The 19,978-nt window shown below is 39.3% G+C and overlaps 1 protein-coding gene across 7 annotated transcripts in view; it reads left to right on the forward strand.

Annotated features, from left to right (window-relative positions):
• Positions 1–19,654, forward strand: part of LOC133658245 (von Willebrand factor A domain-containing protein 5A-like) — a 35,224-nt gene extending 15,570 nt beyond the window's left edge. For 2 of the 7 annotated variants that reach the window (XM_062060070.1, XM_062060071.1), the window contains exons 11-20: positions 1,651–1,765; positions 1,863–2,021; positions 3,644–3,747; positions 5,321–5,571; positions 7,667–7,726; positions 8,743–8,802; positions 15,199–15,276; positions 15,436–15,614; positions 18,838–18,961; positions 19,049–19,653. In XM_062060070.1, coding sequence (XP_061916054.1) covers positions 1,651–1,765; positions 1,863–2,021; positions 3,644–3,747; positions 5,321–5,571; positions 7,667–7,726; positions 8,743–8,802; positions 15,199–15,276; positions 15,436–15,614; positions 18,838–18,961; positions 19,049–19,128 — 1,210 coding nt within the window. In that variant the 3' untranslated portion in view covers positions 19,129–19,653. Of the gene's footprint in view, positions 1–1,650; positions 1,766–1,862; positions 2,022–3,643; positions 3,748–5,320; positions 5,572–7,666; positions 7,727–8,742; positions 8,803–15,198; positions 15,277–15,435; positions 15,615–18,837; positions 18,962–19,048 lie in introns of all 7 variants that reach the window. The other 5 variants (XM_062060074.1, XM_062060075.1, XM_062060072.1 and 2 more) reach the window with 5 other exon arrangements.
• The last annotated feature ends 324 nt before the right edge of the window (positions 19,655–19,978 follow it).

The following is a 19,978-nucleotide window of genomic DNA, read 5'->3' on the forward strand; positions in this document are numbered from 1 at the left end:
AATATAATTATTTAGCACGCTCAATGTGAATAATTAACACTTACAAAAAGAAAAAAAAACAACCTTTGTCTATGTTTCCTAAGGTTGAGGTTGTGTCCAATTTTTTCCCATCCAGGGCTGCATACTTAAAAATCAAGTGATGCAGTGACCACATTCATATTTTTATGTTGGTTTTTTACTTTTAAAAAAGGGCATAACATTTTAATATAAATTAAAAAGCAAAGCTTAATCTTGTTAGTTATGTGTCTATGCTCTTAACATTGCATTAATTAGCACAAATAGACTAATTTCTTCCCTTTTGACTACATGTTCAGTTTATTATATTCTTATACAAGTTTTCTGTCTGTTCGTTTATTAAGATCCTCATTAGCTGCAGCAATAGCTCTCTGTGGTTTACAATTTCAAAGACATGTACATTAAGGTGAACTAGAACACACACACACACATTCATTTATACATGACAAATAAGGTAAAATAACACCACATTTAAAGTCAAACTTTAATTACATACAATTGTTAGGCCAGTATAGGATCACACAATAGCCATTTAAATAACATTTTGTTTAAAAAATTAAAGGTACAAATGATTTGCACGCAATCCAGTTAGAAACCAAAAATGAACCAACAGGACAATTAAACGAAAAGTTACTGAATTCTAGGGCTGTGAATCTTTGGGTGTCCCACGATTCGATTCAATATCGATTCTTGGGGTCACGATTCGATTCAAAATAAAAAAAAATCAATTCAACACGATTCTCGATTCAAAAACGATTCTCTGTTCATTCAATACATAGGATTTCAGCAGGATCTACCCCAATCTGCTGACATGCAAGCAGAGTAGTAGATTTTTGTAAAAAGCTTTCATAATTGTAAAGGACAATGTTTTATCAACTGATTGCAATAATGTAAATGAACCAAAAATATGTCTTATTTTATCTTTGTGAAAATATTGGACACAGTGTGTTGTCAAGCTTATGAGATGCGATGCAAGTGTAAGCCGCTGTGACACTATTGTTCATTTTTTATTACTTTATAAATGTCTAATGATAATGTCAATGGGGGATTTTTAATCACTGCTATTTTGAAATTGTAACTACTATTGATACTGTTGTTGATAATATTCATTTTTGTTTTACTACTTTTGGTTTGTTCTGTGTCGTGTTTGTGTCTCCTCTCAATTGCTCTGTTTATTGCAGTTGTGAGTGTTGCTGGGTCGGGTTTGGTTTTGGAATTGGATTGCATTGTTATGGTATTGCTGTGTATTGTTTTGTTGGATTAATTAATAAAAATAAATTTTAAAAAATTTAAAAAAAATAAATAAATGAAAAAAAATCGATTTTTAAAAAAAAATGAGAATCGCGATTCTACGGAGCCCCTAAAGGGACATGGGAATTTAAATTCAAATCGATTTTTTCCCACACCCCTACTGAATTTATTCTCATGATTAAACATTGCAGATGACAGTCCAAACATGCCAAAGTAAAAAACTCCAATATACACAAAACTTGTTTGAATGTAAGAAACGGAACATATGTTGTGCCTTTATGTACTATTATCCCCCCATGTTTAATTCTTTAATGTGCAGAGGGCCCACAAACCTATTAAGTCTTACTTCAGTGTATGTTTGAACCAAAGCGACTTGTCTTGCAGGTGTTTCTCTTTTGGGATCGGCGAAGGTGCCAGCACTGCTCTCATCAATGGATTGGCTAAGGAGGGAGGAGGTCACGCTCAGTTCATAACAGGAGCCGACCGGATGCAACCAAAAGTACACCCTCATAAGCGCTAAACAATGAACATGATTTGTTTGATTAGAATACAATACATAGATTTGTACAAACTGCCTGTATTTGTTGCACAACCAGGTGATGCAATCACTACGGTTTGCTCTGCAACCAGCAGTGGAGGACATCTCGGTCACATGGGATCTGCCACAGGGAGTAACTGCTATTGTCCTGTCCCCGCCTCTCACAGCTATTTTCCAGGGTCAGAGGTCACTCATCTATGCTCAGCTCACAGGACAGGTATGAGTATAACCACTGTGAAGGGTGCTTTTCTTTCTTCAGTTGACACTGATGAATATGCGGGCGTGACAAGTAAAAGGCACAGATATGTCATTGTTCTTTCTTCCTCAACCAACATTTTTTCACTTCAAGACTATTTACACTGCACTATTTACACTGCACCCGACCACACCCACAACACCAGGAAACAATTGCTAAGCTCTTTACTATACATTGTATAAAACGGTGTCAAACCTGTTTTCAGAGAGGGTAATTGTGTTACAGTGAATATACTGTATCCCGTATGAATATAAATGTATACATGCCTCGTTTTTATTGCTTTTATCATAAGTGTCCTGAGCCAATATTCGGTCCGTATATGAGATACTATGGGCTTGCATGTGAAATATCTGATTGATATAAGCTCTAATACGAGCAGTACTACAGCGCATATTTGTGCAAAGTTGTTCTCCAAAAAGAATTTAATATAATAGAATGCAATAATTTTTTGAGTATGTCATAGTCAGTTCCATATAATAACAATATTACATATAATATAATAACATATAATAACAATATATTATTATTGAGAGAACTTTTTGAATCCCAACTCTTTTCCATAGTAAAACTTTAACTAATAACATCGGGTTTCCTCTGAACCGCATTTGTATCACATTTATCTGGATTTACATCAATTGATTTGCTCAGAATAATGAGTTTACATGAACTCAATTTATCATAAAGTACATTCATAATCACATTCAAAGCATATAAGGTTGGTCTTTCTTTCTATTTCAGTGAAGTGCAGTAATTAAAACAAAGAGTAGGTAGGCTATAGGCTACTAGGAGCCAACTGCTACACAACAGCTAAGCACACAATGGCACACAAGCTAGACAAACGTAATAAGTGTCCTTATTTGAACAATACTGCAGTCTATAACATCACATTTGTCAATTTAAAAAGGGATTAAATAATTACAGTTGCATTTTACTATCAGATAAAAAGTCTCCATTTCAGAAGCTTGTTAGAAATGATTGTGTAACAAACTTACAGCTTACTACCTACTGGAGTTACCTAATTATTGTGGCCACCAAGTGTTGTCAAAAAAACAAATAACACTCCATTTCAATTTAAAGTCAGAATAAGTCCATTCCAGACAGTTAGTATTTTTAATTGTTTTCTGTTCGAGTAATTTCACAAGATCAAACCTTTTCTAACATTCGACACTACAAAACAAAAGTATGTTCGGTATGTTTTGTGCTGATATCGTATCGGACCAATTTCTGTATCGGCCAATACCCAAGCCTCCAATATCTGTATTGGAAGTGAAAAGCTGTATAAGGACACCCCAAATGTAGGTATTTATTTTTAGATAATAAAACATGTTTTGGAATATCTTGTTCCACGAGCAGAAAATTCTTAAGTTCAAAAGATATGCAGTTACACGCATATCTTTTTTTTTTTTTCAAAACTGAAAAAAGAAATACATTTAGCAATGAAGATTAGCCTTGAGTTTGATACCTGTGGTAAAAAATCTACTATACAGGAAATGTTTACACTTACATATACTGTATTGTACATAGCTAGATTGGGAGGTGTGTGTGTTCATTCCTAACCCTAACTTAATTAATATTTCCCTCAGAGTTCAGAGGCTAAAGACTGTTTTGTAACTGTCAAGTACAACCTGGCGGGCCATCCAACCCAGAATCAGATTCCCTTCACTCTCCAACCCACAGAGGAAACTGGGTAACATACAAAGTTGTTGTTCTTTTGTCATTTGACTACTACATATTTTTTGCATGTATAACACATATTTGGAACATGTTCAAATGTACTGTAAATTACTCTGATCCGTTCCAGAGTCAAACTGTGGCAAAAAGAAAGCCTTGATTGTCATAGAAGCGTAAAGCTAAATTAGCCACTCTTACAGGGAGCCTATATGTACAAAACCAACTTTTCTTACCTACCGATACCTCTTTTTGTGTATTTGGGATCTGCATAAGTCCTGAAAATTTGAAATGAATTATATATATATATCGTACCATTTTATTTCTTGAGTATTAAGTAGAGATGTCCGATAATATCGGACTGCCGATATTATCGGCCGATGAATGCTTTAAAATGTGATATCAGAAATGATCGGTATCGGTTTCAAAATTATCGGTTTCAAAAAGTAAAAATGTATGACTTTTTAAAACGTCGCTGTGTACACGGACGTAGGGAGAGGTACAGAGCGCCAATAAACCTTAAAGGCACTGCCTTTGCGTGCCGGCCCAATCACATAATATCAACGGCTTTTCACACACACACAAGTGAATGCAAGACATACTTGTTCAACAGCCATACAGGTCACACTGAGGGTGCCGTATAAACAACTTTAACACTGTTACAAATATGCGCCACACTGTGAACCCACACCAAACAAGAATGACAAACACATTTCGGGAGAACATCCGCACCGTAACACAACATAAACACAACAGAACAAATACCCAGAACCCCTTGCAGCACTAACTCTTCCGGGACGCTACAATATACACCCCCCCCCGCTACCACCTAACCCCCCGCCCCCAACCCCGCCCACCTCAACCTCCTCATGCTCTCTCAGGGAGAGCACGTCCCAAATTCCAAGCTGCTGTTTTGAGGCATGTTAAAAAAAATTATGCACTTTGTGACTTCAATAATAAATATGGCAGTGCCATGTTGGCACTTTTTTCCATAACTTGAGTTGATTTATTTTGGAAAACCTTGTTACATTGTTTAATGCATCCAGCGGGACATCACAACAAAATTAGGCATAATAATGTGTTAATTCCACGACTGTATATAACGGTATCGGTTGATTTCGGAATCGGTAATTAAGAGTTGGACAATATCGGATATCGGCAAAAAATCCATTATCGGACATCTCTAGTTTTAAGTTTTCTAAATTTGAACGTACGTCAATTTTTAGTAGGAAATCAAGGCAACTCTTGATAATGAGGCCTTAGGTCACTGGTGTGTGTGTGACAGGAAGAAAAGCGCTGACTCGTGTTAAGTTTGCATGTATACATCTCTCTTCCTCGTACATAACACGACCTTTCTTGTTCAGAAAACTTGGGTGCAAGATGATTTCATAATTGTTGTTTACTTATTGTTGATTCCGCCATATTGTACTGGCAACCAGGACTGAGGCAAATGTACCACCAATTTGGTCCCTGCATGCTAAATCTCCAGTCCTGTGGTAGCTTACAACCATGCAAAGTATGTCCAAATGTAACTTCATGAAATGGCAGATAGAGAAACTAACTTTTTTCTCATTTTCTTTCACCCCATGCAGTTTAACAATACACAGGCTGAGCGCCCGGACCGTGATTCGCTCTTTGGAGACAGAGAAGAACAACTACGATTTAATGCCCTTCATGGAAAGGGAAGACAAAAAAGAGGAAGAAGATGGAGTTAAGCAGAAAGTGGTGGAGCTGAGTGTCCAATCAGGAGTTAGCAGTAGCCATACTGCCTTCATCGCTGTCCATAAGGGGGAAAGCAGCACCACTCAAGGACCTTTACTGCGTCAAATCATTCCAGTTCCCTGTAAGTGTCTTTTCCAAGAGCAGTTTAAACCCACAGCTTATTTTATGCGTAAGTAAAGAACAAAAATGACATCATACAGTCATCCTGGTTGCATAACACAACGCTTTAATAGTAATCCGCGACAAATCCAGTAAACATTCAAGTGACTTCGCCATTGACTCTGTGTCCAAACTACGGCATGTGGGTCTTCAGTGTGGCCCGCAAGACATCACAAGTTTAACAAGAAGATTGGACCGCATAGTGATTTTACCCAAACTGTAAATTGAGTCTGATTATTTTTTTCCGCCCTCTAGTGGGCGAAGACAGAATTGATGGTCAAAAACCGTGAGTTTCATTTAATCAATTTTTATGACCAATCCAAACAACTTTTCCCACTCATGGTAACTATAACCAGCGAATAATGTCAACACGTTTAAGCGGTATATATCATTTCAAATTTCACAAACCAAGTGCATAATGGATGATATGCAAAGCACTTTCCACACTTCCCCATGTTTGGTGCATTTTAGCTGCTTGATATTTCTGATTAATTACAAAACTTGTGATGTGCGATAGCTCTGATTTTCTTTCCAATTCCATAGAGTAAAAGCCAGGGTGGTATTGGCGATACCGATCTGATACCGATACTTTGTGCAAATATACCTAATATGTTTGCAAACATTTAAAAAAAAATTGTATTTCAAATAATAACATCTCGTAGTATAGAGAATACAATATAAAGTTCTTTAATTATCTTAAACTCTGAAGTATATTGAGGTAGTAGAGTGAATAACAATATAGTCAAGCTAATACAACAGAAAAAACAAGGATAAAATCATATCAAGTACATGAAAATGGTGTTTCAAACCATAATAAAAGCATTAAAACAAATAAGTTAATAAGAGCTACTGTTAGAATATTAAGTAATTAAAAATTCAGTTACATGAACATGTTAACGGAAAAATATTGAACATATGACACTCAACAAAAGCATTCAACATTGACACATTGTTTCATTCACAAGTTTAGTTACTTTTTTACACTGTGTTCCTGTTAATATTGCACATTATCTAAAATACCTAAAGTATTTACAGTATCGATATTTTGACTTGAGAATCGATGATCTGTTGTGGGGGCGGTTGTTAAAGTTGAAGTAGTTGAACTTATGTGTTGTTGTTCAGTTTGCGTTGATTAAAGCAAGATTTAACAGACAGAAGTGTTTTTTTTTGTACAAATGATTGTTACGTCACAATCAACGCTCTACTGTGTGGCGGAAAAAAAGCATCGTAAAGTGTGTATTTAAGTGGATAAGTAACATGCAGCAGTGGATGTGCAGTGTGTCATCCCTTGGAGGTAAAAAACAATTAAGACACACAATACATAATGTGCATCCACTAAACAACAAAATACAGCTAAACCTCTAAAGTCCAATGTGTTGTTGTTCTGTCTGTTATATCTTGCTTTAATCAACGCAAACTGAAGTGTTATTTTTGTACAAATGATTGTTACGTCACAATCAACGCTCTGCTGTGTGGCGGAAAAAAAGCATCGTAAAGTGTGTATTTAAGGGTGCTTTTCTCTGTGTGCGCGCGTGCGGGCATCCATATGACAGCATATTGGCAATTACTCTAAAAAATATGGCTTTGTCCACAGTTGGTACTGTATTCTTACATGTTTGGCAAACTTCCCTCTTCAATTTGGTATGAAATTAATATGCAGACTTAAAACATTGCGATCGCAGATTACGTGTAAAATAAGCTGCGTAAACGTGATCACAGATCACTCCGAGACAGCACACATAGTTGGAATAAATGATGATTAAAAAAATTAAGTTAGTGTAGTGATTTCGATATCAATTGTATTTATATGCTTATTTAATTACATTACACATATTTAATAACTATATAAGTACACTAACTTCAGAACTGTATAAACAGAACTGTAATAATATATTTTTTTTAGCCCAATACGGCCGCCAAGTCATAAACTTTGGACACCCCTGGACTAGACTTTGAAATCTAAACAATCCTATTATAGGAATCTACAAAAACAGTAAAAGAGTGAATAGTAGTGGGTTGTGCTTGTTGCTTCTGACTGTTATGTCTTCTTTTTTCAGCATTTCGTAACATGCCGCAGATGATGTGCATGCGGAGTATGCCTATCTCTCCACCCAATGGTGGGTAAAAAACTAACACACACAATACATAATGTGCATCCACTAAACAACAAAATACAGCTAAACCTCTAAAGTCCAATTTAACGGAAATGGAATCAATCGGTTCCAGATTAAAACTATGGTCAGTGTATTTTTTTAAACTAACTACAGGTAATGTATGTGGGCTCTGTACCGAGGATGTCGTTGTGGCTTGTACAGCCCTTTGAGACACTTGTGATTTAGGGCTATATAAATAAACATTGATTGATTGATTGATGTTTCAATGAGTATTTTAGTCCACTTTAGCATTAATGACAAGTGTCTGATCGCTGGAGCTGTTGTCCCCGCGACCCGATTCCGCATAAGCGGTTGAAGACGGATGGATGGAATAAATAGTTGGAATAAATGATGATTAAAAAAATTAATTTAGTGTAGTGATTTCGATATCAATTGTATTTATATGCTTATTTAATTACATTACACATATTTAATAACTATATAAGTACACTAACTTCAGAACTGTAATAATATATTTTTTTTAGCCCAATACGGCCGCCAAGTCATAAACTTTGGACACCCCTGGACTAGACTTTGAAATCTAAACAATCCTATTTAGGGCTGCAACTAACAACTAATTTGATAATCGATGAATCTGTCGATTATTACTTTGATTAATCAATTAATAATCGGATAAAAGAGACAAACTGCATTTCTATCCTTTCCAGTATTTTATTGAAAAAAAACAGCATACTTGCACCATACTTATTTTGATTATTATTTCTCAGCTGTTTGTAAATGTTGCAGTTTATAAATAAAGATTTATAAAAAATTTTTTTTTTAAAGTAGCCTCTGCACATGCGCATAGCATAGATCCAACGAATCGATGACTTAATTAGTCGCTATAATCGATTTTAATCGATTTAATCAATTAGTTGTTGCAGCCCTAATCCTATTATAGGAATCTACAAAAACAGAACTAGAGTGAATAGTAGTGGGTTGTGCTTGTTGCTTCTGACCGTTATGTCTTCTTTTTTCAGCATTTCATAACATGCCGCAGATGATGTGCATGCAGAGTATGCCTGTCTGTCCACCCGATGGTGGGTAAAAAACTAACACACACAATACATAATGTGCATCCACTAAACAACAAAATACAGCTAAACCACTAAAGTCCAATTTAACGGAAATGGAATCAATCTGTTCCAGATTAAAACTATGGTCAGTGTATTTTTTTAAACTAACTACAGGTGATGTTTGAATGAGTATTTTAGTCCACTTTAGCATTAATGACAAGTGTCTGATCGCTGGAGCTGTTATCCCCGCGACCCGATTCCGCATAAGCGGTTGAAGACGGATGGATGGAATAAATAGTTGGACGTCAATCTCTCGGAGTGAAGTCACTGAGGTAGTTAGACAACTCCACGGTGGGCAAAGCTCCAGAGGTTGATGAGATTCGTCAAGAAATGCTGAAGGCTCTGAGTGTTGAGGGCCTTTTCAACATTGCGTGGAACTCTGGGACAGTGCCGAGGGAGTGGCAGACTGGAGTGGTGGTTCCCCTATTCAAAAAGGGGGACAAGAGGGTGTGTGCTAATTACAGGGGTATCACAGTACTCAGCCTCCCTGGGAAGGTTTACGCCAAGGTACTAGAAAGGAGGGTCCAGCCGATAGTCGAACCTCAGATTCAAGAGGAGCAATGTGGATTCCGTCTAGGGATGCAAATTATCGATTATTTCATTAATTGATAGTTGATAACCTTATCGATCGATCATCGATTAGTTGATAAAGCGGCGTTTTCCCCCCATCTGAGATTTCCCCTCAATAAGGTACAAAATCAAAATCAAAATTTTGCTGGTATAAAATACAAAGGACATTGTATTCCCTAATCAAATGTTTATTTGATACAAAAGTAAGTCATCTTTGTAACATGAGGAATATAATATAAAGTGCACTTTAGTCTTGTCACACATGCAAGACTTGGTAGTGGCAGCAGCCATAATAGCTAGCTTTATTTTATATAATCCCTCTTGAACTGGGAAAGGTGCCTAATGCCTATCTGTCAACTTGAAAAAATACAAGGAAGACATCCCTGAAAATTGTAACAGCAGGCAGCAAATAAGTAAGCCTGTTGGCTGTTGCAGTCTGCTGCAGAACTTCACCTTTGGACTCAGGTGAGGCTGACAAGAACTGAAGTGAAAAAACATGTCACTCACTCACTACTGTAAAGACAAGAAAAATAAAGTAACATCAAGTGCACAACATGCACAATGCACATCTTAGTCTGTCTCACAAACTATTAGAAGGCTAGCAGCCTGCAAGCTGCAACATTAATTGAATCCCTCTTGAACTGGGAAAAGTGCCTATATGACAGTCAACTTGAAAAAATATAAGGCAGACATCCCTGAAATTGTAAGTAACAGCAAAATAAGTAAACCTAAGCCTGCTGCAGAAGAACAGTCATTGATTCAACTTAACATTTGGGCTCAAGTGAGGCTGACAGAAGAACTGAATGAAAAACATGTCACTGCATAAAATAAAATAAAGTGCATGCACTATGCCCATCTTAGTTTGTCTCTCACAAACTATTAGTGTAAACATTAATGTAATAATCAGTCAGCTTGAAACAGGCTGACAACAACTTCAAGTAAACATTCCTGAAAGACAATGGTGATCGTGATAGTAAAATATTAAGCAAGCCAAGTTTAGCCAACCCTGGCTACAACAATCAACTTAATATTTAGATCATCAGGCAGGTGGACAATTGAAATTTTAACAAAGGGAAAAGTCACATTTTAGAGAAGGCTCTCTGCCTCATACATGTAACATGGCCCATGGGTACAATTGCTTATTCATTTTTATGTGTCGTGAACACAGGCTATCACTCGCCCGGTCAGCCCCCATGCATGCACAATTTCATTCAGCCGTTCTGCTAAATTATCAGCCGTATGGCTCATCGGCATACTCTCTGTGGCTAGGACTGCCGACCTCATCAGCCAGTCCTCCATGTAGTGGCAAGTGACGGTGATATAGCTCTCTGTTGTATTTGACGTCCAACAGTCAGTGGTTATTGCTACATGCGTGTTGGCCAGTCGTGCTTTCAGCTCGGCTTTCTTTCTTTTGTAGCGAGCCTCTATGCGGGTTGTTATTGTTTCTCGAGAAGGGATTTGGTAGTCTGGCTCACAATAGTTCATCAACTCACGAAACCCCTTGCCATCCACAATGCTTATAGGCAGCATATCCTTTTAAACCATGTTGCAAATCCTCTGGGTGATGCCCTCTGCCCGTGCGTCATCACACACCGCTTTTCTTTTGGAAAACGCTTCGGCGACGGAGGGCTGGCCTGGCCGTGCTCCGCCTCCACTCTCTCCTCCAAGCACAGCGGCATGTAAACTTTTTAGGTGGTAATTTAACGAACTGGTTGAATTGTTGTACTTCAAAACAGCCTTACATATTTTGCACGTTGCATCGTCCTCTTTTAGGGTGAAATGTTCCCACACAGCACTTCTCTTGCGTCGCTTCATGTTTGTTTTTCTTCTCTCGCATGTGGACTCTCATGTGTACAGCGGACATGTAGGGCTGGTCACGTGATGGTGTTGCTGCTTGGAAAAAGTACAATAAGCAACAACTCCCTCGTGTGGACTAGCGAGGTATAAACTCAGCATTACCTTCACACAGAAAACCACCGCACCGACCGTGACAGAACGGAATTGTCAATTAATTGAAATCGTTAATTTTAATCGGGTAATTTCTTAACGGCAATTAATCGAAAATCGATTAATTGTTAACATCCCTAATTCCGTCCTGGTCGTGGAATAACTGACCAGCTCTTTACTCTTGCGGGAATCCTGGAGAAGGCCTGGGAGTATGCCTATCCAGTCTACATGTGCTTTGTGGATTTGGGGAAGGCGTATGACCGGGTCCCCCGGGAGATCCTGTGGGAGGTGCTGAGGGAGTACGGGGTGAGGGAGAACTGCTGATGGCCTCTGTACAACCAAAGCAAGAGTTGTGTCTGTGTGCTTGGATGTAGGTCGGATCCGTTTCCAGTGGGGGTTGGTCTCCGCCAGGGCTGCGCTCTGTCACCTATCCTGTTTGTGATTTTCATGGACAGGATTTCTAGGCAGAGTCGTAACCATGGCGTAGAGCAGGCCTTGGCAATTATTTTGACTCGGGGGGCCAAATTTAGAGAGAAAAATGTGTCTGGGGGGCCAGTATATCTATTTTTAGGAACACTAGTACAAAACCTCACAATAATGTCTAATTAAAAGCTAAAAACGTTATGATAGACCGCCTGAAAAAACGGAATGAAATTTTAAATTTTTTTACTGAATGAGACACCCTGAATGTACATGGAAAATAAAGAATATGGGATGTACAATATTAACTAGAACGATAAAACACTGAATATTGATAACATATGAACGTCACACGCCGTCTCGATCAACATATTTTACAATCAAACGAAACGCAACAAACACAGCAAAATATGAATGCGAAGGGTAAAAAAAAGCAAAAAACACCTACAATCTGATATATCACTAAGCTTTAGAACTTTGTTGTAAAAATCTCCTTCCGCGTCTGTCCATGACACCCACATATCAGGCTGGCTGCTCTGGAAACACTCTGTGGAAACGCTCCCCACCCACACTGCTTGGGGCCTCGTCTGATCTGCTGTGACTTAGATTACCATAGTAACTAATTAGATTACCATAGTAACTAGTATATCATTCAAAAGCGCAGATTCCAGCCATTGAAATACTTTGTATAGTTCAAGACTTACGGTCATTTGAAAACATCACTGCACATCATAATGGCAGCTACAGTTTCCATATTAAAGATCTAAATAAATTATTTGGTAATGTCTGGCGGGCCACATTGAAAAGCTTAAAGGGCCGCATGTGGCCCCCGGGCCTTAATTTGCCCAGATCTGGCGTAGAGGGGGGCTAAAGTTTGCGTCGCTGCTGTTTGCAGAGGATGTGGTCCTGATGGCACCATCGTTTCGTGACCTTCAGCTCTCACTGGATCGGTTCGCAGCCGAGTGTTCAGCGGCTGGAATGAGGATCATCATCTCCAAATCTGAGGCCTTGGTTCTCAGCAGAAAACCGATGGTTTGCACAGTCCAGGTAGAGAACGAGACTCTGTCCTAAGTGGGGGAGTTTAAGTATCTCGGGGTCTTGTTCACGAGTGAGGGAAAGATGGAGAAGGAACTCAGCCGGAGAATCGGAGCAGCTGGGGCAGTATTGCAGTCTCTCTGACGCACTGTTGTGACGAAACGAGAGCCGAGCCGGAAGGCACAGCGCTCTGTCTACCGAGCTATCTACATTCCTACTCTCACCTATGGTCATGAAGTGTGGGTCATGACCGAAAGAATAAGATTGCGGATACAAGCGGCCGAAATGAGTTTCCTCAGAAGATTGGCTGGCATCTCCCTTAGAGATAGGGTGAGAAGTTCAGTCACCCGAAAGAGACTCGGAGTAGAGCCGCAGCTCTTTTGCTTGGAAAGGAGCCAGCTTAGATGGTTCGGGCATCTCGTGCGGATGCCTCACGAGCGTCTCCCTAGGGAGATCCTCTTTGCACGCCCCACTGGGAGGAATCCCCGGGGCTGGCCAAGGACCAGATTGAAGGATTACATCTCTCCTCTGGCCTGGAAACGCTTCAGGATCCCCTTTGGATGAAGTTGCTAATGTTGCTCTGGAGAGGGAAGTCTGGGGGTCTCTGCTAGAGCTGTTGTCTGTGACCCGATTCCGGATAAGCGGTTGAAGATGGATGGATGGATGGAGATCACTCCGAGACAGAACACATAGTTGGAATAAATGATAATTTAAAAAAATAAGTTAGTGTAGTAATTTTGATATCAAATGTATTTATATGCTTATTTAATTACATTAGACATATTTAATAACTATATAAGTACACTAACTTCAGAACTGTATAAACATAACTGTAATAATGTTTTTTTTTTAGCCCAATGTGGCCGCCAAGTCATAAACTTTGGACACCCCTGGACTAGACTATGAAATCTAAACAATTCTATTATAGGAATCTACAAAAACAGTACAAGAGTGAATAGTAGTGGGTTGTGCTTGTTGCTTCTGACCGTTATGTCTTCCTTTTTCACCACCTTGTGGTCTGCCGCAGATGGGGGGCATGAAGAGTATGGCTATCCCTCCATCCTGTGGTGGGTAAAAAACAATTAAGACACAGTACATAATGTGCATCCACTAAAGCGACAAGTGTCTGATCGCTAGCCACCCTGATTTGAGGTCTGAAGATGTATGCTCAAGTCCCATGAGATTTACTGAAATCTTCACGTTTTCAGTAGGGATGAGGTACAGACACCTGATACCATGATGCCACCAGCACCGACTTAAATGTTTGTAACCAGACCGAAAAACTAAGTAAATATTGGGAAAGTTCCAATCAGGGATTGATACCGATCTTCCATGGGTAAGATCAGCCAATGCCGATCAAATGTATAAACTTTAATTTGTTTATGGTGAGTGCTATTGGCAGTTTAACAACATCAACACAATAGTTTAACTAGTTCCCTATTTTTTTTTTATTACATGTAGTTGTTTGAGCAAGACCAAATCAATAGTGTGCAATAAATCTACAGATGCAAAAACTACTCCTTGAAATCTTTTTCCCCCCAACAAACTCATACTGTGTTCAGGGATTATTTCCCAGAGTTTGTAAACATTAACAAAAACAAAGATTGTGTAAAAAAAAAAAAAAGACTTTCAGGACCTCTTTAGGTACTTATTTATTCTGTTGTTTCAAGCCAGCATACTGTAGCAGCCTAATCAGCGATTATCATGCCTGCCCGTGACTTGCTCTTACTCTGTGTGTAACATGTTTAGCGTCGTCCTCCAGTGATAATGGTACTTAAGATGGACAAAAAGAGAAGAAAACACACACAGGCCAGGTCAGGCTGATTACAAAATTAAATACTAATCAAATATACTGCAAAAGAAGGGACTCACAAAAATGATGAAAAATACATTTACATACAATTACACAGTGCTAAAATAAATGGGTTCTAATTCAATAATAAAAATATTAATGTTCTTTAAACAGACTGTCAATAAAATTAAAGTGCAACTGAAAATACAGCCTTGTCACTTTATTCCAAATGTTTGCGCTTAAGAAAGTTGTCCATGACTTTAGCTCCAGACTTTTGTTTGTTTGGGATTGTCATTACTGCCACAAGTGGTGGAAACGTGTATTACAACTGAGTACCGCTGCAGCCCATATGGACCACAGCTGAGAAACAGATATTTTTTGGCGGCCCCCTAGGGAGTGTTCGCGGCCCATCAATGGTACACAACCCTATGGTTAAGAAGCACTGCTTTTGAGGCTGAAAATGTTGATTAAATTCTGTCTTGAGTTGTTGAATTGTGAGGTGCCATTGTACATTATTGTGCAGTGACTCTTCTTTTGTCTATTTGTGACTAGTGGTGCGATGTTTTGTCACATTCTAACTGCATTTCTTTTGAGAGCAGGTTTCGCAGGCCCACCTCCTGCATGCATAGCATACGCTGACTGCGCCATGGGAGGGGAAATGGATGATTTAGACGGTATGGAAGGTTCTTTTCCTGCACTTCATCCACAAGCGTGACATTTTATTCATCATCATTATTATATTCACATTAACAATTCATTAGTATGACCCTAGAGTTAATGCCTCACAATTATTTTCTCTAAAGGTAAAAGTGCAAATAATCCTGTGTTCACAGAAGAAATGTGTTATGGCTGGACAAAAGAAATTGTAGCACCCTCGCCGCCCCCTTGCATGGACCCATTGCTGGAGTTGGTGTCCCTCCAAAAGGCGTCCGGCTGCTGGCCGCTTGTGAAGGCTTTGGCTGCCGCGATGGAGAAGACTAGTGAGGAAGTGGAAAAGCCAAAACCTGCAGCGGTGAGTCACCACGGTGGATAAGACAGTGAAAAACCTGATGGATAAATAATAGATTAATAATAATAAGAGATCAATTATAGATTCAGAAATAATGTTTTAAGTAAGTTTTTAACCCATTGATTGGTGATACGTGGTGTATATTAGTGCTGGGCGATTATATGATTGTGATCGTGATTAATTTGAGATGGATCATGGTGATCAGCTGTTAGCATATATTACCTCAATCAAACATGGTGAAAATATCTGTTAGAAGATACAACAGTAGTAAAGAAAAGGGAAGCAACGATGCTCAGTATAATCCTGCATGGATTAATCCACTTTTATTGACCGAACCTGTGTGTCTGTGAATGTGTGTGTGTGTGTGTACGCGTTCATGTGAATTAATTTGTGTTTGTTCGCAACCGTCCCTGTCCACCGTCGCCAAAGTCAGCTCGTCACGACGTAATTAATGTTCAATCATCGTTGTGCCTCTTCTCCTTACATAGCTGGAAGTCCAGCCCTGAGGAAAAAGATAAAGAAATATGACTAACACTAGCATATAAATTGAAACACAACAAGGAAAACGAGCAGTGACTTCAGTGACAGACTTTAGTCTGACTACTGCTGCAGTTCACGTTGTGGTGCTGCCCTCAATGCGAACTCACAGGCGCTCATAGAATGTCTTTATTACTGAACTACTGTATTGGTCCCAACTGGGAGAATAAACACACCTACTAATTTAAACTGAAAATGTATTTATATATATATATATATAAATATTTTTGAATCAGACTTTTTGTTTGTTTGCTCGGATTCAACCTCTCAGAAATAACATGTGCTAAAAAAAAAAAAAAAAATTCTGCACACAGACACTTTTTTGCCAACATTTTTATCGATTTTTTCATTTACAATAAAACAAAAAAACATGAACAAAAATATGCACAAACAAAACCACAAACAATGTCACACTGTCGGTGTCCCACTCAGTCACGGTCCTCTCCATACACAAAAATCATTAATGTCAAGAGTCTTTCTACTGCAGAGGGCCTTAGCCTAGACGTTCCTGTCAGGCGCCAACACATTTGACAAATCTTTTTCAGACACATATAACATAAAGGGGTCCCAGACCTGGTGGAAAATATGTGTAATTGTCTCTAATGAAAGGGTTATCCATAACCCTTTCATTAGCGAAAATTGGACAGCCAATTCCTGGTGTCTCAATATTTTTCCATGAAAGGCTATTACTCTCTTTGCCAACAATATACCCAAGACCACAAATTATTGTTGATTCTTTTTGACTGTCATATTTTCTGGGTACAACCCTCGTACTTGAAACAAAAATTTAGCTGTTTGGCCACAATACCCAGCAATATGTTTGGAGGCGAAAAGGTGAGGCCTTTAATCCCAGGAACACCACCCTACCGTCAAGCATGGTGGTGGTAGTATTATGCTCTGGGGCTGTTTTGCTGCCAATGGAACTGGTGCTTTACAGAGAGGAAATGGGACAATGAAAAAGGAGGATTACCTCCAAATTCTTCTGGAAAACCTAAAATGATCAGCCCGGAAGTTGCATATGTTTTATTGCAACATATGTTTTATTGCAGTAAAAATTGAGGGAACCCTCTTGTCAGTCATCCACGCTCTTTTTCTTTGTGAGTGGAGGCGTTGCCGCTAACATACACACACAGGAAGTTCAGCCTTGTAATGTAAAAGTAAGGTATCCATCTTCTTCCGCTTATCCGAGGTCGGGTCGCGGGAGCAGCAGCCTAAGCAGGGAAGCCCAGACCTTCCCCTCCCCACCCACTTTGTCCAGCTTTTCCCGGGGGATCCCGAGGCGTTCCCAGGCCAGCCGGGAGACATAGTCTTCCCAACGTGTCCTGGGTCTTCCCCGTGGCCTCCTACCGGTCGGACGTGCCCTAAACACCTCCCTAGGGAGGCGTTCGGGTGGCATCCTGAACAGATGCCCGAACCACCTCATCTGGCTCCTCTCGATGTGGAGGAGCAGCGGCTTTACTTTGAGCTCCCCCCGGCTGACAGAGCTTCTCACCCTATCTCTCACTGGATCGGTTCGCAACCGAGTGTGAAGCGACTGGGATGAGAATCAGCACCTCCAAGTCCGAGTCCATGGTTCTCGCCCGGAAAAGGGTGGAGTTTTTTTTGATCGATTGAAACTTTTATTAGTAGATTGCACAGTGAAGTACATATTCCGTACAATTGACTACTAAATGGTAACACCCGAATAAGTTTTTCAACTTGTTTAAGATTAATGATACAGATATATACTATCAAATATATACTAACATCATAATACAGTCATCACACAAGATAATCATCAGAGTATATACTTTGAATTATTTAAATTATTTACATTATTTACAATCCGGGGTGTGGGATATGGAGGGGGTTAGGTTTGGTTGGTATCAACACTTCTGTCATCAACGATCAGCATCAACAATTGCATCATCAGAGAAATGGACATTGAAACAGTGTAGGTCTGACTTGGTAGGATATGAACAGCAAGTAGTGGACATAGAGAGAGAGAGATCAGAAAGAATAAGAAAAAGTATCTACATTTAATTATTTACATTTGATTATTTACAATCCGGGGAGGGTGTTAGTTTAGGGTTGAAGTTGCCCGGAGGTGTACTTTTATTGCGGTTTTGAAAGAGGATAGAGATGCCCTTTCTTTTATACCTGTTGGTGCCATCTCCGGGTTGGGGAGGAGACCCTGCCCCAAGTGGAGGAGTTCAAGTACCTCAGAGTCTTGTTTACGAGTGAGGGAAGAGTGGATCGTGAGATCGACAGGCGGATCGGTGCGGCGTCTTCAGTAATGCGGACGCTGTATCGATCCGTTGTGGTGAAGAAGGAGCTGAGCCGGAAGGCAAAGCTCTCAATTTACCGGTTGAGCTACGTTCCCATCCTCACCTATGGTCATGAGCTTTGGGTTATGACCGAAAGGACAAGACCACGGGTACAAGCGGCCAAAATGAGTTTCCTCCGCCGGGTGGCGGGGCTCTCCCTTAGAGATAGGGTGAGAAGCTCTGTCATCCGGGGGGAAGAAAAAGAAGGAGAGAAGAGAGAGGAAAAGAGAAAAGTAAGGTAATGTCATACAAATAATCCAGGCATTATTGCACTGATTTTTGATGTAAACATCAGGAGGAGATATACTTAACCAACTTTTACATCGTAATAACACATTTTAATGCAATTTTTCACCGTTTCCTTTCATTGGCTGAAACATTAGGTGAGCAAGGACGTGTGGGCCACCATCTTGGCTCTTATTTGGCTACACGGGTTCAAGGCGGACGCCCAGGATGAGTGGCAGCTTCTGGCGATGAAGGCCGTGTCTTGGCTTTGTGCTCAGAAGGGTGCGCATTCTAAAGCTACCACTGTGACAAAACCACGTAATTCTCACTGTATGTGTCTTCTGATGATGGTTTTATTTTCTATTCCAGCGTCGTGTGTGGCAGAGTGCGTGGCGGCTGGCAATACTTTGTTGGGTTGTGAGGTGACGAAAGACACGCTGGGGATTTGAGCCATTTGATTCAAGACGCCTTCCTACTTTTAACTTGTTTTCACTTGCGCCTTATAATATTTGCACTTTTTGGCTTCATCTTTTGCAAATCAACCATTTAACATGAATGTCTGTATTACCATGTTGACCCAATAATAAAACATACTTTGTTACATGGCATATTCCTACAGTAAAATCATACCAACTTTGTTACATGTCATATTCCTACAGTAAAATAATACCAAAGAATGTCAGTGTGATGTTAGTTTTAACATATTTAAATATAAGATTGTATTTCATATTCTGAATGCAGTATAGCTAATGATAATACCTATATGTATCATGAATTGATTTACGTGGACCCCGACTTAAACAAGTTGAAAAACTTATTCGGGTGCTACCATTTAGTGGTCAATTGTACAGAATATGTACTGAACTGTGCGATCTACTAATAAAAGTTTCAATCAATCAGCCAATCAATACTGTATACAATGCGCATGTGCACCAATGTGACGAGAAAGCAATTTCCTGGTTGGAATTGAAGTTCAATAAACATGCACACACAAAAAAATAATAAGATTGTCGTTGCTGTCCTCTGTTGGTCCAAGCAGACACTACACTTTATATCGCTGTTTGCTCAATTTCAACATTTGTTAAAATTCAAAGTAAATTCGTTCATTGTATTAAAAACGTTAATATTAAAATATTTAGGTCTAATTCACGGTTGATACCTTAGAATTGTGGTGTTGGTTTAGGGATATTTTCTGATGGTTGTAAAATAAGTAAATTGACAAAAAGATATGGGGTACAAAAACAATGTATACAGTAAAACAAGGGTACAAGAACTGGCGTAACTAAAAATGAGAATATA

The sequence above is a fragment of the Entelurus aequoreus genome, linkage group LG10 (genome assembly GCF_033978785.1).
Source record: "Entelurus aequoreus isolate RoL-2023_Sb linkage group LG10, RoL_Eaeq_v1.1, whole genome shotgun sequence".
NCBI lineage: Eukaryota > Metazoa > Chordata > Actinopteri > Syngnathiformes > Syngnathidae > Entelurus > Entelurus aequoreus.